The sequence below is a fragment of the Talpa occidentalis genome, unplaced genomic scaffold, assembly GCF_014898055.3.
Source record: "Talpa occidentalis isolate TD23 unplaced genomic scaffold, MPIMG_talOcc4v2.1 talOcc4.10, whole genome shotgun sequence".
In the NCBI taxonomy this organism is placed as follows: domain Eukaryota; kingdom Metazoa; phylum Chordata; class Mammalia; order Eulipotyphla; family Talpidae; genus Talpa; species Talpa occidentalis.
Window position 1 is genome coordinate 82209536 of NW_023600993.1, and position 23117 is coordinate 82232652.

Genomic DNA, 23117 nt, shown 5'->3' on the forward strand with positions numbered 1-23117 from the left:
AAAATACAAATAATTAGCCAGCAGAAATTATGCTTTTGGTGGCATTTTTATATTTATTTTAATCAACTTTACATATTTTTGAGTAAGATGAAGCAAAATACTTACTTCATGACCAAAAATGACAGGGCAAAGGGAGCTGAAAAACAGAATATAACTTATAAATTCTAATTAACACTTCACTAATTCATTAGAAGATCTACTTTACAATTTGCTTAACTTGTTTTACATAGCATCATAAAATTACTCAAATTACTCAAATTTTATTCTAACAATAAATTTCTCAAGGTTCTTGGCTAATCTAGAGAGGGAAGAATGCTTTCAAAACTGTGCTTGTGTAAGGAAAACAAGGTACTTGTAAAGTATTTTAAAGTAACCAAATGTGGGCCTCCCAGGTGGCACAGGGGTTAGGTCTCAGTGCTATCAAGCTATTGCCAGCCACCATGAATTTGATCCCTGGCCAGGGAGCTAACCCACATGGCACGGCAACAGTGTATTTCAGTAGATTTGCCTGTTCTGCTCCCCACTCTGTCTCTGGTGAATACTCCCAGCCCACCCCATACCTCTGGCCTATATCCTAGTTCTGGTATGCATAAATAAGTAAAAATAAATCTCTAAAAAAAAGGTAACCAGATATACTAATTGTTCTTTTTACACTATTATCCTTTATAATGCATCATAATCATGGTCTTCCATGGCATTTTGCATGAATAGACCTCTTTAGACCCATGCAGCCAAGTCATTAACAGAAGGCCAAAGGGAAAACTGAGTACATAATATTGTAAGATGGAATAAAATTTCATTTTTCAGTTTAATTCAAAAGCTCAAGAAAAATAAGACCAAATTTTAATATAAAGAAACATGTTTACACTGATGGGTTGTATATATAAGGAACAAAATATATAAAATGGAAGTGATGTAATCAAGAGGAAACTGTGAATCATTATCCGTTTTAATATATGTCAACACTAAAGTTGGTGTCCTGCCATATGCCCTTGGCACTCATTGTTCAGCATGCCCTGCATAATCACTGCTGGCTTGCTCCCAAGACCTTGTTCCTAAGAAGAGGTACACCTGTCTGCTAAAGGGCTTCCCATGTCCACAGAATCATCAGCAGGCTGGCTTGGGCAGACCAGAAGTGCTGGGTTATCTAATATTTCAAGAAGCAGCCCAAATCTAGGCCCTTTCATGAAAAACACCAAGGCTAGCTCTGTAGAGTCTGGTGTCCCAGAAGCAACAGAAAGATTATGCCCTGGTACATGTTCAATAAGGAACTCGACACTGACTGTCATCCCTTCTCTGTTTTACTTCCCCATGCCCCTACCAATATTTCTAGGGCTTACCCAAATCATGGCTTCTGAAAGGACCTAAACTAAAACAGAACTTCCCACTGTTTTCTCCATTCTCCTTTCATAGTATTCTATTTGTTAACCAGCAAGGGTGAGACAAAACAAACTTTTTCTTAAAGGAACAGAAAATATATGTTTTCCATTTTATTGTCCTGATCACAATAACTCAACTTATGTGAAAGCAGCTGCCCACAATATGCAAATGAAACTGAGCAAAAGTTAGAATTCCACTATAACCCCTGCCCTAGCCTCATGCACATATACCCCACTACCAATATCCCTCACCAGATTTACATTTGCTGCAATCAATGAACCTATACAACACATTATCATCACTCAAGTCTACAGTCTATATTGGCATTCACCCTTGGCGTTGTGGACATTTTATGGATTTGACAAATGTATCAAAATTTTAGATGATTCTTAGTTCAGGGGCCATATACAATGGGCAATGAGCTGGATTTGGCCAATGAACTGTATGTAGTTTGCGTCCATTTTGACTAATTTTTTGTTACTTGTAGCCAAGAGCTCCCAATATGCACATGTGTAATAAAATTCAGGTAACTTCATACATACTTGACAATGAGTTTAAACAGGTTTTCTTCTGCTTGAATCTCTTGGATGGCATAAAGGTCTTTAAGTGAGAACTCCATCAATGCCCCATGCTTACTGCTATCCTCAGAAGTCTTTGTTTTCTGTCCTTTGCTATTGCTAATAGAATTTGCCTCAATGTACAAAAGGAACATGCATTTGTCATTCTTATTTCGAGAACCTGTAAATTTCAAAGTATTAAATATGATTTAGCTGCTGCTTTCATTTTTCCCTACAAAGATTCAAGAATGTGGAAGAAAGGCACAGTATACTATCTTAAAGGTAAACTTCATCTATGTAAAAAAAAGGAGTTCCCTAAATTAATATTCAGAAGTATCTTAAAAAGAGAAACAATGAATATTGACATTTTGTGAGGGACAATCAAAATGAGGAAAGAGTTATACCATACCTTCTTCTGCATTTGAGACCTTGACAACTCCAGTAATAGTCACAGTGTCACCAGGGACACAGCTATCCACTAGATCATGAAAAAGCTCACATTCTATTGTTCGTGGTATCCGACCTGCTTCTCGCTGATCATCAGACATCAGCTCCTGGATTCTAGAAAGTTAAACAATTTTTAGTCAGTACACATATTGACTGAGTTATTTCTTCAGCATACTAACTCTTCAGGGTCCACATGGTGCTGAGCGATATAAAGAGGTTAAAAAATATTCAACATTGCACCTAAAATTACTCTAGCAAGACTTCCCCAGTGGCACAGTGGGTTGAGCGCGCCGCTCTGTTTTGCTGTCCTCAGCTTCTGCAGCGTGGGTTCGATTCCTGTCCGGCCAGGGTGAAACCCACATGGCGTGGCAGACCTCTCCTGTCTCGCCTGCTGCTCCCCTCAGCAGTGTATTTCAGTCTGTCTGTCTGTTCTGTTCCCCGTTCTGTCTCTGGTGGATCCTCTCACCCTCCACACCTCTGACCTGCACCCCAGTTCTTGTATAAATAAATAAATATTTAAAAAAACAAAAAGAAAAAGCAAGACTTTATTTAAAAAAATAAAATAATATTACTCTAGCAGTTTCCAACTAAGGATGGCAGGATGAGCATTACTTTATTTGCCCACCTTCACTCCAATATGTCCACTAAAGTAACAGTCATTAAAACAGTAAAGAATAGTTTTGGGGTATGCAGAAATGTTACAACAAACAAGGGATATTGAAGGAATTTTAGAAAACAACAAATGGGAAAGTATTAAAAGATAAAGTGAAGTATAGAATATACTTCAGCATATAACAATGAACTCTTGAAGAAATCTTTTCTTACATACTTGTGCCTACAGATAAGAATTAGTGTAATACAGGAAAATTATTGATCTATTCAATAGGAGATATCTAAAACCTGCCTTTTATTTAATAGTCTGATTGCTTACTTGATTGATTGCCAGTCCACTGTAACTGTGAGAGGAGAACTTCGGAGAGCAGTAAATGACTTTCCTCGACATACGGGCACAGGACACTGCAACAAGAATAATTCACATTCAGATTCTGTTAAACTATAATCATATCTCAGGAAGGTTCAAGTTAAAATGCTTCATTAAAATTCTTTTAAAGGTTGGTCTCAGAATGGTATTAAAGTAAAATGCACTAAAAATTGCAATGACTTTCTATTTCCTGTGTCATAAGCTTTTTCAATTGGTCCCCCTCGATTACTGCTCTTATTCTTTCTGCTGCAAGGCTCCTGACCTCTTTCTCACATCAAGCACTTATTCTTTTGTGCCTATAGTCTCCCAATTCTTGAATGCCTTCTCCCATTCAGTCCTATAAACCCAGCCCTAATCTCCCTTTCCAAAGCTTTTACTGGGTCTTTTTTAATCCCCAACTCTCCCATCCAGCCTCCTGTGCTACAGAAATATAGTATAATATTTATTGTACCACATAGGACATTGTTAACATGTAAGTAAGTTGCATTCAAATTTTCTTAAATCACTTGTTTGCTGTTTGGATTTCAAGATGCATTTATAAATTCTCTTCTTATAGCAGACTGCATTTTCCAAATAAGTGGCAGCAACATCTTATAAATCTTTCTAGAACCTTGCTACATCCCCATCAAGACATGAAGTCTAGTTTCCCTTTCCTAGAATCTGGACAGACTTGTACCCAGCAGAATGTGGCAGAAGTGATGCTACATGTCTTCCGAGGCTGGCTCAAAAAAAGGGAAAGCCATTTATGCTTGTCAACTATACATCTCTCTTTTGAAGCTACCAGTAAACATGTAAGCAGACCAAATACCCTGAACTGCCATACTGTGTACAAGAAGCCAAAACCATCCTACACAGAAAGATCATATGAATAAGAGAGACCCAGTCAACTCCCAAATAGTTCAGACCCTGTTCCAGCTCCAGCTACCATATAGTTGCAGTACTATAATTTCATCCAGTCAAGCAGTTCATCCAAACTCCTGACCTAGGGAAATCATGAGAAATTAAATGTTTGTGGTTATCTTACGTGTAAGTTTTAGGGTGATTTGCAATGCAGTAACAGTAACTAGAAGAGAGCACCTGCAACACCATCTTTCTGGTCACTTTAATTCACAGGAATGGAGAAGGTACCCAGTAACTTCAGGATGACTGTCTCTGGGAATGTTACAAGCAATGAGTGAAAAAGAGACAAATTGTATCACTCATATTTCACATATTCAAAAAATTTATCTGGAGCTGGCAAAAAATTATGGGTGATGGGTAAAGGAATGTTTTATTTATGTTTTCATTTCCCTGAAGTATGTCATAACTTAAAAACTGAAAATACAAAAATCTTTGTGTTCAGGAAAAAATGAGATATACTTTCTATAAAAATTTGCCTTCTGTACCAAGATAAATAAATAGTTGAAGAATATGACATTACCTTTGTGGGAAGATTATATTTTCCATCTGGAAGAGAGAAACTCTGAACTTCTCCACATGCAGCACAAACAAAAGCCATTCTAGTGCAAAGAGGCTTTATATTACTGACACGAACCACTGTCCCTCTTAGAGCAATGTATTTTCCATAGCAATTTGCTCGGACACTCTTGAGATGCGTCAAGGGCTCATAGTTGTATACCCTAAAAACAAAACCAGTAACATATTTTTATCTATGGATTTACTACGAACAGAAAGTTGAGGATGCCTCTATCTTCACGAATCCCTTTTAGGAACAACTATGGAAATCTCAAAAAATACCATAAATATCTTTATGAACATCTGAAATTTCAAAGAATTCTGTCATTCTTCTCTGTGAAAGAGTGGTTACCAAAGGAGACAGAGGGAGAGAGAGGATAAGGAATGGGAGAGCTAAGGTAAGAGTGTGCTGGCACTGGAGCTCTGGTGGAAGGTAAGTGAAGCTTGTACACTGCGAAGTGAAGTTGTGCTCCCCAAATTATAGCTTTGTAAATAATGGCAAATCAATGAAATTTGATTTTAAAAAAGTTAAGTCATTCTTAAAAAAATAAAAATGTTAAATCTCTTTTCTTCTTGTCCTGCTGGGGAAAAGGGCAAAAAGAAAAAAAAAAAAAAATGCCAAAAAGAAAGTCTATAGATTCAGCGACTTTTGAGTTTCTAACTTCCTTTTCAAGACCTCTTAGGAAATGTCTTCTATAAATTCTGGAAAAGAACAACAAAGCCTTGATGACTACCATAGTCATCTCTTCCAGCGAGAATTTAAAATCAAAATATAATAATGATGACTTTAAAAAAATAAAATTCTGGGCCTCCCCGGTGGCGCAGTGGTTGAGCGCTGGGTTGCAAAGCTGCCGGTGACCTCTGCGGCGCCGGTTCGATCCCCGGCTGCTCCCCGGCCACCTGGGGAGGGTCCCACATGGCGCGCAGACCTTCTCCTGCCGCCCGCTGCTCCCCTCAGCAGTGTGCTTCGGTCTTTCTGCTCTGCTCCCCGCTCTGGCTCTGGTGAATTCTCTCGCCGACCCCCCCCCCATCCCCCGCGCTTCTGACTGTACCCAGTGCATGTATAAACAAAACAAACAAACAAACAAATAAATAAAACATGCCTCTATTAAAAAAAAAAATTAAAAAAAATAAAAAAATAAAATTCTATTTGTTCTCTGTGTTTAGTAGAAAACTACTAATTTTAACAAAATAGAATCAGACAACTTAGTCTAATACATGGATTATTAGATTTAAACAGCAGGGTCTTTATAAGTACACACCCAAAGTCAATGTTCACAGAAATTTACAGACTAGGAAATCAACTATTTGGGCAGAAAAGATTTATTTCTGTCAAAATCTTTTTGAAAAATTTTCTGTGGGTTTACTTGAATTTGAAGAGTAATACAATAGTAAGGAATTCATACTTTTCTCCAATTTCTTTGGCTTTATGAGGTTCTCCTCAAACAGTCTTCAATGCCCAATTTTAAATAATATTTTAATACCAGCAAATCACTCACCTTGCATGAATCTGTGGAACATTTACTATTGTTTCCCCACTTCTGGACAATCCTTCCTGGGCTTGTAATTCAGCTGCGTGCCTTTCGAGGTCCTTAGTTAAAACCTAAACAGAACAGACGTTTACTCAAAAGCTAGAAAATAAAATGTCCCCTTGAAGCAGAACACTACAGAGAATATGAAGTTTATGAAGATCAACAGAATTCTAGCAGCCCCTTAAAACTGATATTTAATTCTGATTACTCACTGTATAGTGGCTTACAATTTACTTGAGATTTTGCTATTCCTGGATGGCAAACTGTTGCATCTCTTGACTGCTTCCTTTTACTGTAAGTAGAACTGATACTAAAATTCCTCATAGTAGCCCCTAAAACTGTTACCTCCTGTACAGGTTCTGGTGAGAACATATGTTGTATTTTCTACTTATTCATAGTAATTAATAGTCAAGATAGAAAATAAAGATGTCTTTCAAAATACCCAATACTTACTTACTTAACATTTGATACTAGAGGAAATAAATATTATCTACTTGTGTACAAAGCAGTATGTTAACAATCTGAGAGAAAATGAGATGCACATACACAGCTATAACTGTCATAGGAACCATAAGATTTAGGGACAAAATACTATGTGAGTTTGAAAAGATTTCACATAGAGACAAGTGAGTTAGGCAAAAAAAAAATAAATTCAAATAAATCACAAGTAAATGTTATATTTCAGTATGCTGTTGTATATAGAATGAATGACATCTTTTGGGACAGGACTACAACTTTTCTATTCTAGCTAAGATCTGCTGGCAAAAATGAAGTCTCTTTCAGAGATGGTACTATTACTCCAAAATCTTCCCTCAAAATTTTGACAAAAAATCTGCACAAAATATTTACCTGATGTATTGCCAGACCCATGCAAGCCAAGGTTTTCTCGGGCGTATCCCTTATTTCACTTGCTATACTTGGTATCAATTTAGCTATTTCATCGTCTTCTGTCAGTTCTTTAAAATCCACCAAAATACTTCCCTTTCTTTCTATTTCATCCTAAGAAATATTAAGGTATGAAAACAAGAATTGCTTTTCAAAGTTAATTATCATAACTGAACATTCAATTATACATTTTGAGAAAAGCATACAATGTTTCTATAGTGACAATAAGGACTGTAAATGTTATGCTAAGAACAGTTCTAATATTTAAATATATTAACGTATTTATGGCTCTTAAGAACCTTTTGTGATAGCTATTAATACTATCATTCTCAACTGATAGATAAGAAAAGCAAGGCACAAAGAAGGTAAGCAGTTCAACAAAGTCTGCACTGCAGGTTAAGTAGCAGAGCTGAGATCTGGAACGAACCAGTTTGACTTGAGTGATTACAATCATAATCACTAGCACCTCAAGTATAATGTTCAATAAGCAACACAAAAAGGTGGACTTCTAGCTTTGTTATATGGAAATCTTACCTTATCATATAAATCAATACGCCTTGTGAAAAAATTTTCAAAAGCTTGAATCTTCTCAATAAAAGGAGAGCTACTGCTGTAAACTAATCCAACAAATATGGAATTAACACTAATAGTCACATATATACAAGCATATTTTCATGAGACAGAAAGAACACTATAGACATTGTAGATGACTTTCTAATTTTGCATTCTGATTATATTTAGAAAGAACTGGTATAGAAAGTATACTTAAAGATTCTGAAACAAGTTTAGGCCTATATGATCTGAAATGCAGACTGGAAGAATCTCTCTCTAAAAGAACCAATATCTGAGAATGTATTGAAGCTTTGACACTTAATAGCACCTATTAATTCAAATAGCTTACACAGTATGGCTCAAAGCAAACACCTTAATAAAGTCAAAGCTATGCACAGCAACTCTTATTCTGAAACCATTGAAGATAAGCAGTCTTGGCAAAGTAAATTCTAGTCCAAACTGACACTTGTCAGGTACTGTTCTCAGATCAGACAGACCAACACTTGACTTTGGTCCCAAAATTTTAAACCTATCTTTTATACTGTAAAGTTCTGTAACATTTTTAAATTGGCCTCCCAGAGATAAAAGGTACAATGAAGTAGTTTGGAAGGACAGCTGATCAAACCTAATCACCTCCTAAATTACACCTTTAGAACCAGCCCAAAGATCACTTCTAGTCCTCTGACTTAACAGTGAGGGAAATATTTTCTTAATTTGTCTTTGGCAGCTACATCTCATATAATTTATTTAGTTACTGATATATACTCCCTTCTTTAAGTTCAGTTCACCCAAGCATTTAAATAATGTTTATGTTTCAAAAGCATTATTTTTAGGTTTTCTGTCAGTCCGGAAAACAGAAACCGCATGATTATTTGTGTTGGTAGTTAAAACATCCTAAAGCAAAAAAAAAAAAAAAAAAAAAAAAAAAAAAACACATCACCTATGAAATATATCTTTCTATTTAATAAAAACATACTCACTACAGAAAACATTTGTAACTTTTTATTCATTCAAAAAACAAATACTAAGTACTTGGACAGGGCAAGATCCTTCCTTTCAAGTAGGACAGTCTAGTGGGAAAGAAACAAACACAGTTATATATATACATATATATGTAGGGGTGTGTGTGTATATGTATATGTGTAGAGAGAGAGAGAGAGGTATCTGTAACACCTATCTAGTGAGAGTCATAAACATATGGATTCTACATGAGATTAGAAAAGAGAATTCTCTAAACATATATAGATGTATGATGTTAACTAGTGTTCTTAATTAGAAAAGGGAGAATCCTTAACTGTGCTTTTACACAAAACCATGTTGGTTATTATCTCTAAGTTCCAAGCCCACCCTCCTATTTTTCTGCTGTGATGCTACCATCAAGATCTGCACACTGCATTTCCCAGACTCCCTTTAGGTTTTGACAAATGGAGGCACTGTAGAGAACGTAAAGTGGCAGGAGAGAAAGGTATGTTATCTCTAATTCTTTCAGCATCTCTCCAACTATCCTAACTGTAGAGGAGGCTACAGTTCTAGCCTCGTGCTCAAATCAGCAACTGAGCCATCCTCCTGCTGTTACCAGCAGCAACCAATTTAATTTGCTTCAGTGGCCGCAGCATAGCTCTAAAGGATACCTGTCTAGCCTTCTATGCCTTCTAAAGAATAGCTTTGTAGGATGCCCTACAGAGGTCAAAGCAATACTACGGGCCTTCCTTTGAATTGCAAGGTTCTGGTAACCTCAGAACTATTGTTATTATTATGATTATTACTATTATTATTATTTTATTCCCTTGGTCAAAAGGTAGTTTGCTGCTTCTTGAAGTTACTACTATCTGGGGAGTTCCCTCAGTGTTCATTTTTGATTTTTTTATTCTTCAATCTATATAACCAATTCCCTATATTGAAATACTTAGTGTAGTTTCTGTTTTCCTGACTGACAGAAAACCTAAAAATAATGCTCTTGAAACACAAACATGATTTAATTGTTTGGGTGAACTAAGATTCAAGAAGGGACAATATAACAGTAAGTCAAATAAATTACATGAGATGTAGCATCCAAAGACAAGTTAAGAAAATATGACCTTTGTTTGGTACTTTTGCATTTTTAACTCTACCTTCAGAGAAATAAAGTTTCCAGCCTTTATATGGTATGAATTCATCTAATGTTGATTGTAGTAGTGATGACCGTGGGGTTTTTTCTAGGGGAAAAAAAAGGGTACTATATGTTAGCAGAAATGAATCAAACTTTTTCCCCAACTGCTCCTTCCAACAATGAGAACCTGACATAGTATCAATAGAATATCTAAATTACAGGTTTGGGCATAAATTTTGTATTTAACATCCAAATAGTAACTTAAGGGGTAACATAAATAAAAGAGAAGACTGAATTTTAAGTAAAACTGCTTTGTGTAATTGGCATAATGGATTCCTTCATCAAAGGGAGGAGGGAGGAAATCAAATAATCATGATTGACCTCCCTACCAGAAGTTTGTTTTCCTATGTTTTTACTCAAATCAGTTCTATGTTCTCTTTCTCTCCATCTTCCTGAGAAGTTCCCACCACCTCTTCCTCTTCTCCAGCTTTGAAATCGTCCCCGTCCAAATCCTCTGCCTCTATGTTCTCCACTCATGTCTTCTAAAAGAAAGATTAGGAAAGTCTTCATCAAAATTATTATAAGGAAAATAGTGCTCCTGAATATGAATTAACATAGTAAGCAGACAAAAAAATTAAATATTCTTTAAATCAATTTAATCAATTATTAAGAAAGTTAATAACTAAACAAATTCACTATGTTAGGGCTGGAGAGAACTTTGACAACATCAAGATCATATCACACGTGAAGAAATTAAAGCCCAGAGCAATTCAGCGAAGTGACTGAGATCAAAACTACTGGGGAACAGAACTGAATTCAAAACTGTCTTGAGACTCCCCACACGAAATAATACGATGAGAAAAACTGGTAAGAATTTCAACACAAACCAAGAGTAAAAGAGCCACCTGCAGGCTTTGTAGCATCCAAAGACAAGTTAAAAAAATAGAACCTAAGGTACTTTTGCATTTTTAACTCTGCCTTCAGAGAAATAAAGTTTCCAGCCTTTATATGGTAAGAATTCTTCTAATGTTGATTGTAGTAAAAATAATGTAATAAAAATAAAATTAAAATTATGTAGTAAAAATAATGTAATAATTAGAAAAAATAGCAATAATAATGTAGTAAAAATAATTCAATACTCTACTTTATTCACAACTCCTCTCGAAAAGTTCTTACTTGCCAAGGACAAGGTCCCCCAACTCTCCTACTCGGGGGCGGGGCGGGCTCCGGGGTGGAAGCATCAACGCCCGGCCAGGCTCTCGCTTCCCCCCGCGGTCGAAGCACCGCAGAGCCCACGGGCGGTTGAGGGTCGAGCTCCTCAGAGGACCCCTGCGCAAGCGGGAGGTTTTCTTCAGCCGCTCACGAGCCGGGCAGGGTCTCATCAGTCAGACAGGATCCGCGGCCTCAGTCTCCACCCACCCGCGACTGCTAGGCGGGGAACTATTCACCGCCTGAAGCCCCCGGCCAGCCGGTCTTCAACTTCTTTTTTGGCGCTTCCGTGACGCAACTTCCGTCCAAGGATGAAGCCAGACAGGAGGGGGCGGGAACGCGTTCAGCCAATCAAGGAGCTCAGCCTGACGGAAGTCGTGAGGCTCCCGGAAGTTGTCCGGAGATTCGTACCGGAAAGCGGAAGCGGCGCGCAGCACGTGGGGGCGGTGCTGGTCGGCGGGCTCAGTGTCCCCTGCGTCTGTAGTCTGGGAGGCTGGCTGCGGCGACTACGGAGGGCGAGGGGGACCGGAGAGACGCGGTGGCCTGCAGCGGCGGCCTGAGCGTCATGGAGGACTCAGGGGAGCAGCCAGGCCCACAGCCAGCACCTCCAGGGGACCACCGTATCCGCGACGGCGACTTCGTGGTGCTGAAGCGGGAGGAAGTGTTCAAAGCTGTGCAAGTCCAGCGGAGAAAGTAAGTCAAGTCTCTGGCCTTAGGGATCTCTCTCCCTCTGCTTTAAGATACCCCGTTTCTCCACGTTTTCCCAGCATACGCTTCATATCAGGGATCCATTCTTGACTGTGGGTCCCCGGTCTCTTCTGGTTATCGCCTCCCTGGTTTTCCCGGACTGACATTTCCCCCAGCATCCCATCCTCGGGTTCCTTCCCCTCCTGCGTTCCTAAAGAGCGCCCCTTCCTTGGCTTCATGCCAGGCCCACAGCCTCCCTCCCAGTTTGTCCAGAGTCCCTTTATTATTCTTGGTACCCAGGTGCTGTCCTCTCTCCAACCGCCAAACCCCTGTCCCAGGGCTCTTTCCTTGGGTTCTTTCTCACACTGACCTTTTACGTTGCTTAATGTTGAAAGGGTGGTTGTTTGAGTTTGCTTCTTAATAATGAGGTCTTTTAGACTATAGCTTTTTTTAATTGCCAGGACACAGAAAGCAACATCTTTAGTTTAAAAAGTACTTTTTAGGCATTTATTTGGAAACACTTTTCATCATCACTTTTCCTGGCAGAAGCCATAGCTTTAGTTTCCATATATTTAGAAAATGATCCTCTGAGCTCAGTTATATCCCAGGCCAAACTCTCCCTTCCCTCTTTCCTTGGCTGCACTGGTCACCCTGGGCAGAAGCAATCCTGACTCTTTCCCAGCAAAGACATAGCTCCACATCCATCTGACTGGGCTCTCCTCTCCAGACTGGGACAGTGACATCCTGTCAGGCCAATCATGTAGAGTGACACACACTCCTTTGCATATCATACCAGCTGCCAGGTGGTACACCCAGTGCAACTCAGTCCCAGTATTTTATTAGCACCTGGGTGCCAAAAGGATGAGTACAGGGTGCACCTCTGGGCCAACCTGAGTTTTATTTTCTCTGGGAAGTTTGATGTCAGCAAATATTTTGAGTATGTACTATGGGTTAGTAAATGGGGACCCAGCAGAGAATAAGAATTAACTCTTCCTGTGTCACTTAGACTCTAACAGAAATTCATTCAGGTGGTTCAAATGTAGAGATTTAAATGAAGAAATGTTATATACATATGTAGAAGCATGGCAGGATTCCGAGAACTAGTAAAGAATGGTGATGCATCCAGGGTCCAGCAAGGGTGGGACATATTCAGCAAGGGTGCCTGGGTGATGTGGTCTATGCATTCTCTCATGATCAGCTTCCAAGGGCACAAACAGTTAACTGTTACATCTCTTACAGGATTCAGATTTCTGTGGTCATGGGCTACATCCTGAAGCTGGGTAGGGCTTCCTGACATCCACTCATCTTTGCCTGGGTTGACCGTGTGACATAGTGACAAAGACCAAGATTTGGAGTCAGACAGACCTGGATTTGAATTCCAGCTCCCACTTTGTAACTGAATCTTGGACAAGATACTTTTCTAAAAAGATTTGTGTCCCACACCTTCCACATACTGTCTAACCCCAGATCAACATAGCAGATGTTTGCTGTTTATTTTTTTAAAGGGAAAATTTATTTTTATCTGGTTTCCCTTTTAAATTGCAATAAGAGGGCCTCCCTGGTGGCGCAGGGGGTTAAGCACCACACTATGAAGCAATCCACAGCCTCTGCAGCATTAGTTCAATCCCCGGCCAGCCAGGGAGAAACCCACATGGCGAGGCAGACCTCGCCTGACTCGCCCGTTGCTCCCCTCAGCAGTGTATTTCATTCGATCTGCTTGTTCTGCTCCCCACTCTGTCTGTGATGAATCCTCTCACCACCCCCACACCCCTGGCCTGTACCCCAGCTCTTGTATGTATAAATTAAAAAAAATCTTTAAAAAAAATTGCAATAAGATAAAAATCTGGGTCTTGGGAAAACCTAAAGTTGCCTGTGCCTCAGTAGAACATGATTTCAAATGTGTAGATTTAAGTCTGATTTATTTGTAAATATAACTTAGCTTTTATTAGATAATTTTCAAAGAAAATAGGTAGGCCAGGGAATTTGTAAAATTCCTGTTATTTCAATGATTGTTTGGTTTTGAGATTTTCTTGTGCAAGCTGCAAGTGGTGTCACGGTATGTGACCAGAAGCCTGGCAATCTTGGTCACCCTTTATGCTGTTCAGGAAATGCACAAAATCTTATTTGGACTTTCTGTCAGTGAAAACTAGAGTCAAAACAGTGCCTGCCAAGAGGAATGTCTACTATTCCTGTTTCTTATTCCAAATTCAGTATTCTTATGGTTCCTATATTATAACTTTATGTCTCTGCCTCAGCACAGTGTCCTAATTCATTTCAGTTTTGTGTGCAGAGATACTGCTGCTGACTATCCTTTGTGGAGGCCAGTTTTAAAGTAAACTACATTGAACATGTCTTGTCTATACTGAATGCAAATCAGATTCAACTAATTGATTTGAATTTTCTTCCCCAGGAAAGTAACTTTTGAAAAACAGTGGTTCTACCTGGATAACGTCATTGGCCACAGTTATGGTACCACATTTGAAGTGACCCATGGAGGAAGTCTTCAGCCTAAAAAGAAAAAGGAAGAGCCTACTTCAGGTACCTGAATTTGCAAGAATAAAATAGTTGTTATTGAGTTGGCTAGTCAGAAACCTGTCAACCCCCAATTAACTTGTGCCACAAAGAAATCTAAAGTTATCGTGGAAGAACTTAGCATGGTCTGCCTTTGGCTTTGAGATATCAAGATTCTGACCCCCGCCCATCATTAACTGGCTCTCTGACCTTAGGCAAGGCATTTAATCCCAAGAGTTCTTGCCACTTCGATGTAAAAGCAATTGTAGAGCTGGCCTAGAAGTTAAATAACAACTGTGCCCACAAGTTAAGTAATAACTGTACAATAGAGATTAAGAGGTCTGACTTTGAATTCAACTAGCTAGCTTTAAGTTCCAGCGCCATCACTTATAACCTTGGGACAAGTTATTTGGTTTTTCCAAGTCTTATGTCTGCATCTGTAAAATGGGACAATAAACACATTTAATTCCTGGGCTATGTCAAATGTTCAGTGACATAACACATAGGAAATTTTTAAGAGTTCCTTGTAGGTAGTAAGGACTCTATAATTTTAACTTATTAATTAAAATACATAAATATTAATGTGAACATACAATAAAATAAATAACAAATTTAAGTAATTAAAATAATGTTAAAATTCTGGTTCATACCAGTTAATAGAATACTTAAAAGTTAACATCCATAGTTTTGTCAAGGCATGATTCAGCCATGTGATTACATAATTCATGAACTCGACCATCTCAGAATTCCCTTAGTAATAGAAAACACCAAAAATAGTCAAGTAGACATGCCAACAGCATTTCAGATGATGATATGCTATGAAGGTGAAAGGATAGGGAAGTGAACCAGGGACTGATTGGATGAGGTGAGACTTGGCTGACATGATAAGCTCAGCCTTGAGTGATGGAAAAGGTCCAGCTACTCAGAGATCTGTTGTAAGAGCATTTCAGGTAGAGGGGGCAGCAAGTACCAAAGCCCTGCAGAGGGACCGTACTCGGTTCATTTAGGAACCGAAGGAAAGACAATGTGGCTAAATTAGAGCTCCAATAATGATACCAGAAAACAGTCAGGGCTAGGTCATATACAACCTTAAAAGTTGGTCCTCTTTTGAAAGTATTCAAAACCACTGTATGGTTTTGTTCATCAGAGTATTTGAGCCAATTAGTATTATAAAAAGAGAGCTGATGTCCAGGTGAATGTGGGGCAAGAGTGGGAGCAGGAAGATAAGCTTGGAATAGTCATGGCAAGAAAGATTAGTGGACTGGGGTAGGGGCAGTGGAACTGGAAGGCCAAATTTGAGTGGCTGATGGACTGAATGTGGATATAAACTTAGAAAAAGAAAGATTATAAAATAATTTCTGATCATAAATGTCATAGAGCAATTTCCTTCTTTAGAGACCAAAGAAGCGGGCACTGATAATCGAAATATAATTGATGATGGGAAATCTCAGAAACTTACTCAAGATGACATAAAAGCTTTAAAGGACAAAGGCATTAAAGGAGAGGTAAAATTCAAAGGATGTTGTGTTTTGTTTTGTTTGATATTTAGGAAATGGCTTTGTTTTTAAAGCAGACTTTGCCTAAGACAAAATGTAAAAATTATACTCGTTACTTTTATTAGAAATAGCTTTGAGATGTAAATGCAATTCAGTAGAGCAAGGACTTCATCTCTTATGTTCAGGAATATAATGAATGACTTTACTAACATTGTTAGTGGTAGAGGATTTAGTATCAGTGCATATCAGAGTTTAACTTGTTCATTTTCGATAGTGATTTCAACCATTGTCTTCAGGAATGACAGTTTCCTTTACCTCTCCCTTTGTTGTGTATCCCTGTTCTTTTACTATGCTTTAAATAGAGTTATAAAGTACTTGTATTTTAATACAAAATCTAGATAGAGAATAAAAATACACAGTTCATCTATTTGGACTTCTGTGGAAAAGGGACTGGAGAATCCGTCCTTTGGATACATTCTGGGGTAAGAAACCTTTGAAATCATCTGTTCTGTTAAAATAGTTTCAGGAAATCTGCTTACTCCTTTTCTTATAGGAAATAGTTCAGCAGTTAATTGAAAATAGTACAACATTCCGAGACAAGACAGAATTTGCTCAGGATAAATACATAAAAAAGAAGAAAAAGAAGTAAGTAGTTTTGTTTGAAAAGGACAAAGATAGTAAATCTTTTTCTAGATTTGAAAGATACATATTAAAAAATCTTTTAAAACTAGATTTTAAAAATGGGTGTTCTGTTTTTTTTTTCCCCTAGATACGAGGCCATCGTTACCGTTGTGAAGCCATCTACCCGCATTCTCTCAGTTATGTATTATGCAAGAGAACCTGGAAAAATTAAGTACGCTTTGTTTCCTTTCAAAAGTATAATTGGGGGAAAATATGTCTTTAAGAAAGTCATGATTTTAAGTAAAATGAAAAACTTTCTCACCTGCATAAAGTGTCCTCCTACTTCATAAATTGTAAGTCCTTTTTATTATAGCCTCCAAAGCAATCAATCTTGTCAATATTTTTATGAAGCAAAGACAACTTGAAAAATAATGATCAAAATAGCAGATTTTGCCTAACTAAAGATGAACGAATCATTCTTTTTTCCTTAGCCACATGCGATATGATACACTAGCCCAGATGCTGACATTGGGAAATATCCGTGCTGGCAATAAAATGATTGTGATGGAAACATGTGCAGGCTTGGTGCTGGGTGCAATGATGGAACGAATGGGAGGTAAGATTTAATGTTTTCAAGTTCATAAGACCCTGCCGTGATATGAGTAGAGGAATCTGAAAAAATCAAAGTCACAGAAAGTGAGGTGGAGTTACTATGAGGTTAATGAAATGTCTTGGGTGGCCCTGCACAGCTCATGTCCCCAGGGCCCTCCTGCACAGTCCAGTCTCCCCTGCATTGGTAGCACTGCATGACACTTAGCTTCTGTGTCAGCGGGGATGGTTCTGAAGTCCTGGGCTTAGCACCCCCAGGACAGTGATTTCAGTGAATTCTTGGATAGTTGATACTCATCTTAAGTGGCTGAACTGAGGGAATTTGGGTGGGAAGAACACAGGGCTATATTCTGTCCTTGAAGGCTGTGTCCAACGCAGCCTGATTTTGTCTGACCTTTCTCTGAACCCGTAGAAGATCAGAAATTTTAACTGCCCCATATGAGAACTGGACTAGGGATAAGTTCAGGGCTAGTTGCCAAACCAGATGTGCCTGCTCACAGGGTTTTACTGTAGTATTGAGTGGGCAATAGCTGCTTTAAGACTTTATTTATCAGTTTTGGAATTATAGAGCCCTTACTAGAAATAGTCATAGGCTCCAGATAGAATCCCTGGAAACTGCATCACCCTTCAGCTTCTACACAAAGAATAGAAACCTTTAGTCTTACAGTGTCGGACCCTGAGGGTTTGCATAGTCTAGAGTTGCCTCCTTGAGTAGATGTCAATTTCTTTTATCTGTTCAGGTTTCGGTTCCATTATTCAGCTATACCCTGGAGGTGGCCCGGTCCGGGCAGCAACAGCTTGTTTTGGCTTCCCCAAATCTTTCCTCAGTGGTCTTTATGAATTCCCACTCAACAAAGTGGACAGTCTTCTCAATGGAACGTTTTCTGCCGAGTCATTATCTTCAGAACCAAAAGACAGTGCTTCAGTTAAAGAAAGTAATGGCACATTGGAGGAAAAACAGACTCCTGAACTAGAGAATGAAGACAGCATGGCAGAGGCCCCAGAGAACAACCACCCAGAAGAGCAAGAAACAATAGAAACTGTTTCTCAAGACCCAGAAAATAAGGAGCCTAAAGAGACAGGAAGCAAAAAGGATTATGTAAGAACGTAAAGAGTCCCCATCACCTTCATAATGTTCCCCGCAGGGCCTCAGTTAACTTCATGTAAGCAATGAGAGTTCATTGAGTTTTGGAGCATCACCTCCCAAAATACTAAATATCAAACAGATGGAGAAAGAGTGTGGGTGTGGGTGTACACACTCGTGCAGTTTAATCTTTGGGATGGACCTTTAGGGTGCAGAAGCATTGTATAGGTGGCTTAATGATGGTATTATAAGGTAGGGACTTTCTTGTGTGTTTTAACTTCCTTCATTACTTGACCTCCTACTATTGCTTTAGTCCAAGTTGATAAATATTCTTGAAATGTTTTGACAGACCAGCGTTTCCATAAACCTGACTGAATGACCTCAGTACGTTGGTTTCTTATTTTTCTTCTTGAAGATTCAGGAAAAGCAGAGGAGACAAGAAGAGCTGAGAAAAAGACATTTAGAGGCCGCTGCTCTGCTGAGTGAAAGAAACGCAGATGGGTGCGTGATGAAAGAATGCAGGAGATGTCTTGGTGCTTGTGGGCTCTGCTTCAGACAGATTAGCACTCTCTTCCTGCCTTGATTGTACTGGGAGCAGAGATGGTGGTTCTGTCTTAGATTTTTAAAGAAAGGAGGCTGCAGCTGGTGGAGCTGGGAAATTTATTGTGCTGGTGTCAGAATTTTAGAAGAAATTTGGAATTCTCTGGTGATGGTACCTCAAGAGGGGCTGTGTAGTCCCACTAGGTGCAGGTGGAGGGACATTTAAATTGATGTGATACTGGCTAGTGGCAAGGAGGAAGGAATGCCTTTCTGCGAATCTAGATTCAGATATTTGCAAAGCTGGTATTGCAATGTTGGATTTGTTTTTAAAATTAATGTCTTTAAATGCTACTTAGAGTTGCTAACCACCATGAAAGCTTATAACCCAGTGCATGTTTTCTAGAAAGTAACAGTTCGTGACTTTATTGTTTTGAATTTCTAAAATGGTATATTTAAAATATTTCCTGTGTGAGTCATGCAGATAAACACATGATCGTTTGAATGCATTTTAAAATCTATGCTCTATTTTGGGAATGGAAAGAAATTATTTGTCTAATATTTTCCTTGCAGTTTAATTGTAGCTAGTCGATTCCATCCAACCCCACTGCTGTTGTCGCTGCTGAATTTTGTGGCCCCTTCAAGGCCCTTCGTGGTCTACTGTCAGTATAAAGAGGTAATACTGAAGCTGAAACAGGGTGGATGGGAATTCTTGCATCGGAATGCTGGTTGTGGCCCTTGAAGTAATTCTTAACAGAACTCTGTTTATGCTTTCAGCCTTTGTTGGAATGCTACACAAAACTACGGGAAAGAGGAGGGGTCATCAACCTCAGGCTGTCTGAAACCTGGCTCAGAAACTACCAGGTATGGGTTCTTACAGCAGTTCCAGGAGCTCTCCTGAGTCACTGGCTCTTTGCAGTAGTGCTGGGAGTGTTGAAAAGGAGATGGCACTGTTACTCTCTCTACAGATGAAAAGCCTCCTGCCTGAAACGCCAAGAAAGTCCCCTGACAGTTCCTGATTATTTTTTCCTCCTTTCTGGTCAGGGTCTGTTACTCTATAACTTTAATCTACAGACATTCAAAATGCAAACAGTTTTGGTTCCTGTTTCCCCAAGGCCTTAATATCACCCTGGAGGAAATGAATGATGATAATAAAATCCCAACAAGGGATTTTGGGATGTATCTGCTGGGTGTCTTTGCAGCAAAATTTCAGGATTTATTGGTGGACTCTGGATCACTTCAGGTCCTCTAGAAAGGCATAGACCAAGGTGGAATTAGAGGGGTAAGAGCTTTTTCTGAAGACGTGCCTTTGAAAGATAAGGGAGAAGGCATCGGGTTAGTTGGGGAGAACTGTCAGACCATGATGCAGGTCTGATGCCTATAAGGAGGGTAAGGGAGGGTGAAGAGTGCGGGGGAGAAGGGAGGAAGGGCCAGCAGTGCTCTCTGAGAAAGACTTGCCAGAATGCTGGGAAAACTGCAAAGCAAAAATGCCTTAAAGAGTCCTTTACTGGGCAGAAATGATTTGTCCTGTTACCCATGCTCAGTTATCAACTTGCAGTGGCCCATAGCCTCCCTGGGTGTGAATGCTGCATCCCAAAGGAGCAGCAGCTAGAGGCTTTCTGCTGCCTGAACTCCTTACAGCCAGTTCCCTCTTGAGGAGAGACCTTTGGGAAGCATCTCTATGGCTACCACGGGCCCTGCCCTGTTCTTGGACATCTTACTTAGTCCAGGACACTCTAGAGCCTAGGCAACTCTGCTCTTCACTGCAGTCATCTTGTTCAGTTATGGTGACAGGAGAGAAGAGTTCATGCTCAGTAGCTACTCAGCGGACCACGCACCACTGTTGCCATGAAACAGTGGAACTAGAGGAAGAAAGCAAAGCGTAGACCCTGCATAAACCATTTGTATCTGATCCACCAGAAACTTGGCTCAGGTTTAAAAAGGAGCAGGATTTATGTTTTAATTTTTAGAAGAAAACCACTTTGAACCAGTACCTCTACTTTCATCTATACTGTCACGTGAATGATGGACTCCTTAGAAATCGGTCCATTTAAATTTTCAAAAGAAACTGTTGTTTACATCCTGATATTTCTCCTGTGTGTTGTTAGCACATGCTTTATCTGTTTAGGAAAACATGACTGTCTTTTGTTCTTTCTTGATTAGGTTTTGCCAGATCGAAGTCATCCCAAACTACTGATGAGTGGAGGTGGGGGGTACCTCCTCTCAGGCTTTACTGTTGCTATGGACAACCTTAAAGCAGACCCCAATCTCAAATCCAACTTGAGCACTTTAGAATTGCACAAAACTGAAGAGCCAGCAGCTAAAAAAAGGAAATGCCTGGAGTCTGACTGTTAACCTTTCAGAAATTGTTTTTGATTTTTGTTCTCAGGCATTATATAGCTAGCAAGTGAACTTTAAATGCCATTACTAATTGTTGTTGGGATTTTTTTTAAACATCCTAAGAATAAGAACAGACGTAGACACCTGTTCCTGGGAAGGATGAGTAAGCCTTCTGTCCCCCTCTGACACAAAAATACCCAAATCTAGGGTATAGGGGTGGACTGAATTTGTCCAATTTTTATTTCACAAAAATCCTTCAAGTACTTTTAGTACTCTGCAAGTATCTTGAGAATTTAGACAGCCTAAAAATATATTTATACGTGACTTTATATTACACTAAGTGAAATAATACAATATGACAGAAAGTTGGTGGGTACTAAAAGGGTGAATTTTGTAGAAGAAATTTAATCTGTTCATTCCAAATGCTCTTCAGCCTAAGCAATATGGATGTGTGTGAGATGTACAGTACCAAAAATATTTACCCTGTTCCCTGCAGAGTGATAAGCTTTTTTTTTAAATGCTAGATTTTATTTTAATAGTTGATGACCTAGGAAAGTTCTAAGTATTTATTTTACTGTATTTTTTTGGACAATAGGTAAAGTAGGGTACTTCTTTAAATTAATTTGCTGACCCCCATTCTTTGTTCCAAATAAAGTGACTAGAATTTTTGTGTACTATTCAAAAGTAAACAGATGTTTTTCCCCTCCCCAGAGACTGATGGAGCTATATATACATACATATATATGTATTTGAATGTTGATATACACGTGCGCACACACATATATATTTATGTATGCACATATACACATGGAGACAGAATGCACTATCTGTATGAATTATGATGAAATTTAGTACAGGGCTTCAACCAGTTCTCTATATTAGTGTCACTCCCTGTGAAATGTATTTTAAAGTGCCTTTTCTTGTGATTATTAATGCTGGTTTATTGAGCTCTGTCATGATTAAGTGGTTAGCTTTTCTAAGCTCTGAAAAAAATAGAATCAAATTATTTGGTCATCTGCTACAGCCAAGGAAAGTGTTTAGAGTAAGCCAAGACCTTTGTCCATTTTAGAACATGAGTCTTGCTCACTGAACATGCCTCATGTGGATTGTCTGCATCCTTACAGAATAGATGTGGATCATCCAGCGAAGACCATCTCAGAAAAAAAAAAAACACATTGCTTTTCCCCAGTAGCATGTAATATGCTGATAATGGCCAGTGTGACTACCATCCAGTACAGTTCTGATTCCTTTTTCTTAAAACAATTGCTTTTGAGGAATAAAAGTGTTTTCCTACTATGATTTGTCTGACTTACATTAATGGTGCTGTCAGTGACACCACATTCACTGGCTTTCAGTTGATTTTGACTCCTGGTCCGTATACCAAGAAAACATGCCCCGATTAGCACTTCCTTGAACATGTCCTTGTAAACAGTCATCATCACATACCACTACTCAAGTTTGGTCAAGGAGAGAACACATATATATGCACAGAGGCATCCAGTAGTGACTGGTCTCTGTAGTCACTGTTAGAACCACTGGGACTCAACAAATTTCCAAGTCCCATCCAATTCCTTTCAGTCTGATGGTCTGCACTGCCAGGGTCCTGTGTGTCCGTGTAGCTGCCCTTGGAGTTGACTTGTGGACTCATCTCACACACCAGCAGCACAAGTAAACCTTAACGTGTTCTCATACAATTTTCCTCATCTTTGAGTACTGCTAATTTAGTGGTTTGAAACTTTAGTGTGCACTAGAATAAACTGGAGGGCTTTTTAAATAGAAATTGTTGGACTCCCACCCAAAGTTCCTGATTCAGTGGGCCTGGGGTAGAGCAGAAAATACACATTTCCATTAAATTTCCAGGTGCAGGAGCTGCTGCCTGGGAACCACTCCTTGAAGACCGTGCCTGTGTGCATAGCCACGTCATACAATGTTTTTATCTTGTTTGTAATGTAGACTTCCACTTTTGGAACAGATGAATTGACAAATTCTATGACTTCTGGACTCTGTCACCAGGAGAGTTAAGTGAATTAGCCAAAAAGTAAAAACATCATTCTGTAATCTCTGAATTCTCCATTAGATTAGCAAATTTGCAAATCCTTGGGGCCAACAAGGATTTTTCAGCCTAGCAGTATAATGAAATTGTA

The 23117-nt window shown here is 39.0% G+C and overlaps 2 protein-coding genes across 5 annotated transcripts in view; one reads left to right on the top strand and one right to left on the bottom strand.

Moving 5' to 3' along the window:
• Positions 1–11371, bottom strand: part of MCM8 (minichromosome maintenance 8 homologous recombination repair factor) — a 34819-nt gene extending 23448 nt beyond the window's left edge. For 2 of the 4 annotated variants that reach the window (XR_008552271.1, XM_037494938.2), the window contains exons 1-11: positions 11060–11371; positions 10269–10421; positions 9902–9985; positions 7773–7855; positions 7203–7352; positions 6321–6424; positions 4787–4985; positions 3316–3401; positions 2347–2498; positions 1923–2118; positions 106–136 (exon numbers count right to left, since the gene is read on the bottom strand). Coding sequence is in view for 3 of the 4 variants with exons in the window: in XM_037494938.2 (XP_037350835.1) it covers positions 106–136; positions 1923–2118; positions 2347–2498; positions 3316–3401; positions 4787–4985; positions 6321–6424; positions 7203–7352; positions 7773–7855; positions 9902–9985; positions 10269–10421; positions 11060–11261 (1440 nt within the window). In the remaining variant the exon portion in view is untranslated. Of the gene's footprint in view, positions 1–105; positions 137–1922; positions 2119–2346; positions 2499–3315; positions 3402–4786; positions 4986–6320; positions 6425–7202; positions 7353–7772; positions 7856–9901; positions 9986–10268; positions 10422–11023 lie in introns of all 4 variants that reach the window. The other 2 variants (XM_037494946.2, XM_037494954.2) reach the window with 2 other exon arrangements.
• Positions 11372–11523: 152 nt separating this feature from the next.
• Positions 11524–22825, top strand: TRMT6 (tRNA methyltransferase 6 non-catalytic subunit). The gene is made up of 11 exons (XM_037494963.2): positions 11524–11781; positions 14186–14313; positions 15682–15791; positions 16336–16427; positions 16552–16635; positions 16895–17019; positions 17753–18111; positions 18512–18597; positions 19207–19309; positions 19411–19497; positions 20797–22825. The coding sequence occupies exons 1-11, from the start codon at positions 11654–11656 to the stop codon at positions 20986–20988; spliced, it is 1494 nt and encodes a 497-aa protein (XP_037350860.1). The 5' UTR covers positions 11524–11653; the 3' UTR covers positions 20989–22825.
• Positions 22826–23117: the final 292 nt, after the last annotated feature.

Coding starts and splice junctions, on each gene's coding strand:
- TRMT6 (XM_037494963.2), top strand. CDS start 11,654: ATGGAGGACTCAGGGGAGCAGCCAGGCCCACAGCCAGCACCTCCAGGG. Junction 16,428..16,551: donor ATAAAAAAGAAGAAAAAGAA/GTAAGTAGTTTT, acceptor TTTTTCCCCTAG/ATACGAGGCCATCGTTACCG. Junction 16,636..16,894: donor AGAGAACCTGGAAAAATTAA/GTACGCTTTGTT, acceptor TTTTTTCCTTAG/CCACATGCGATATGATACAC.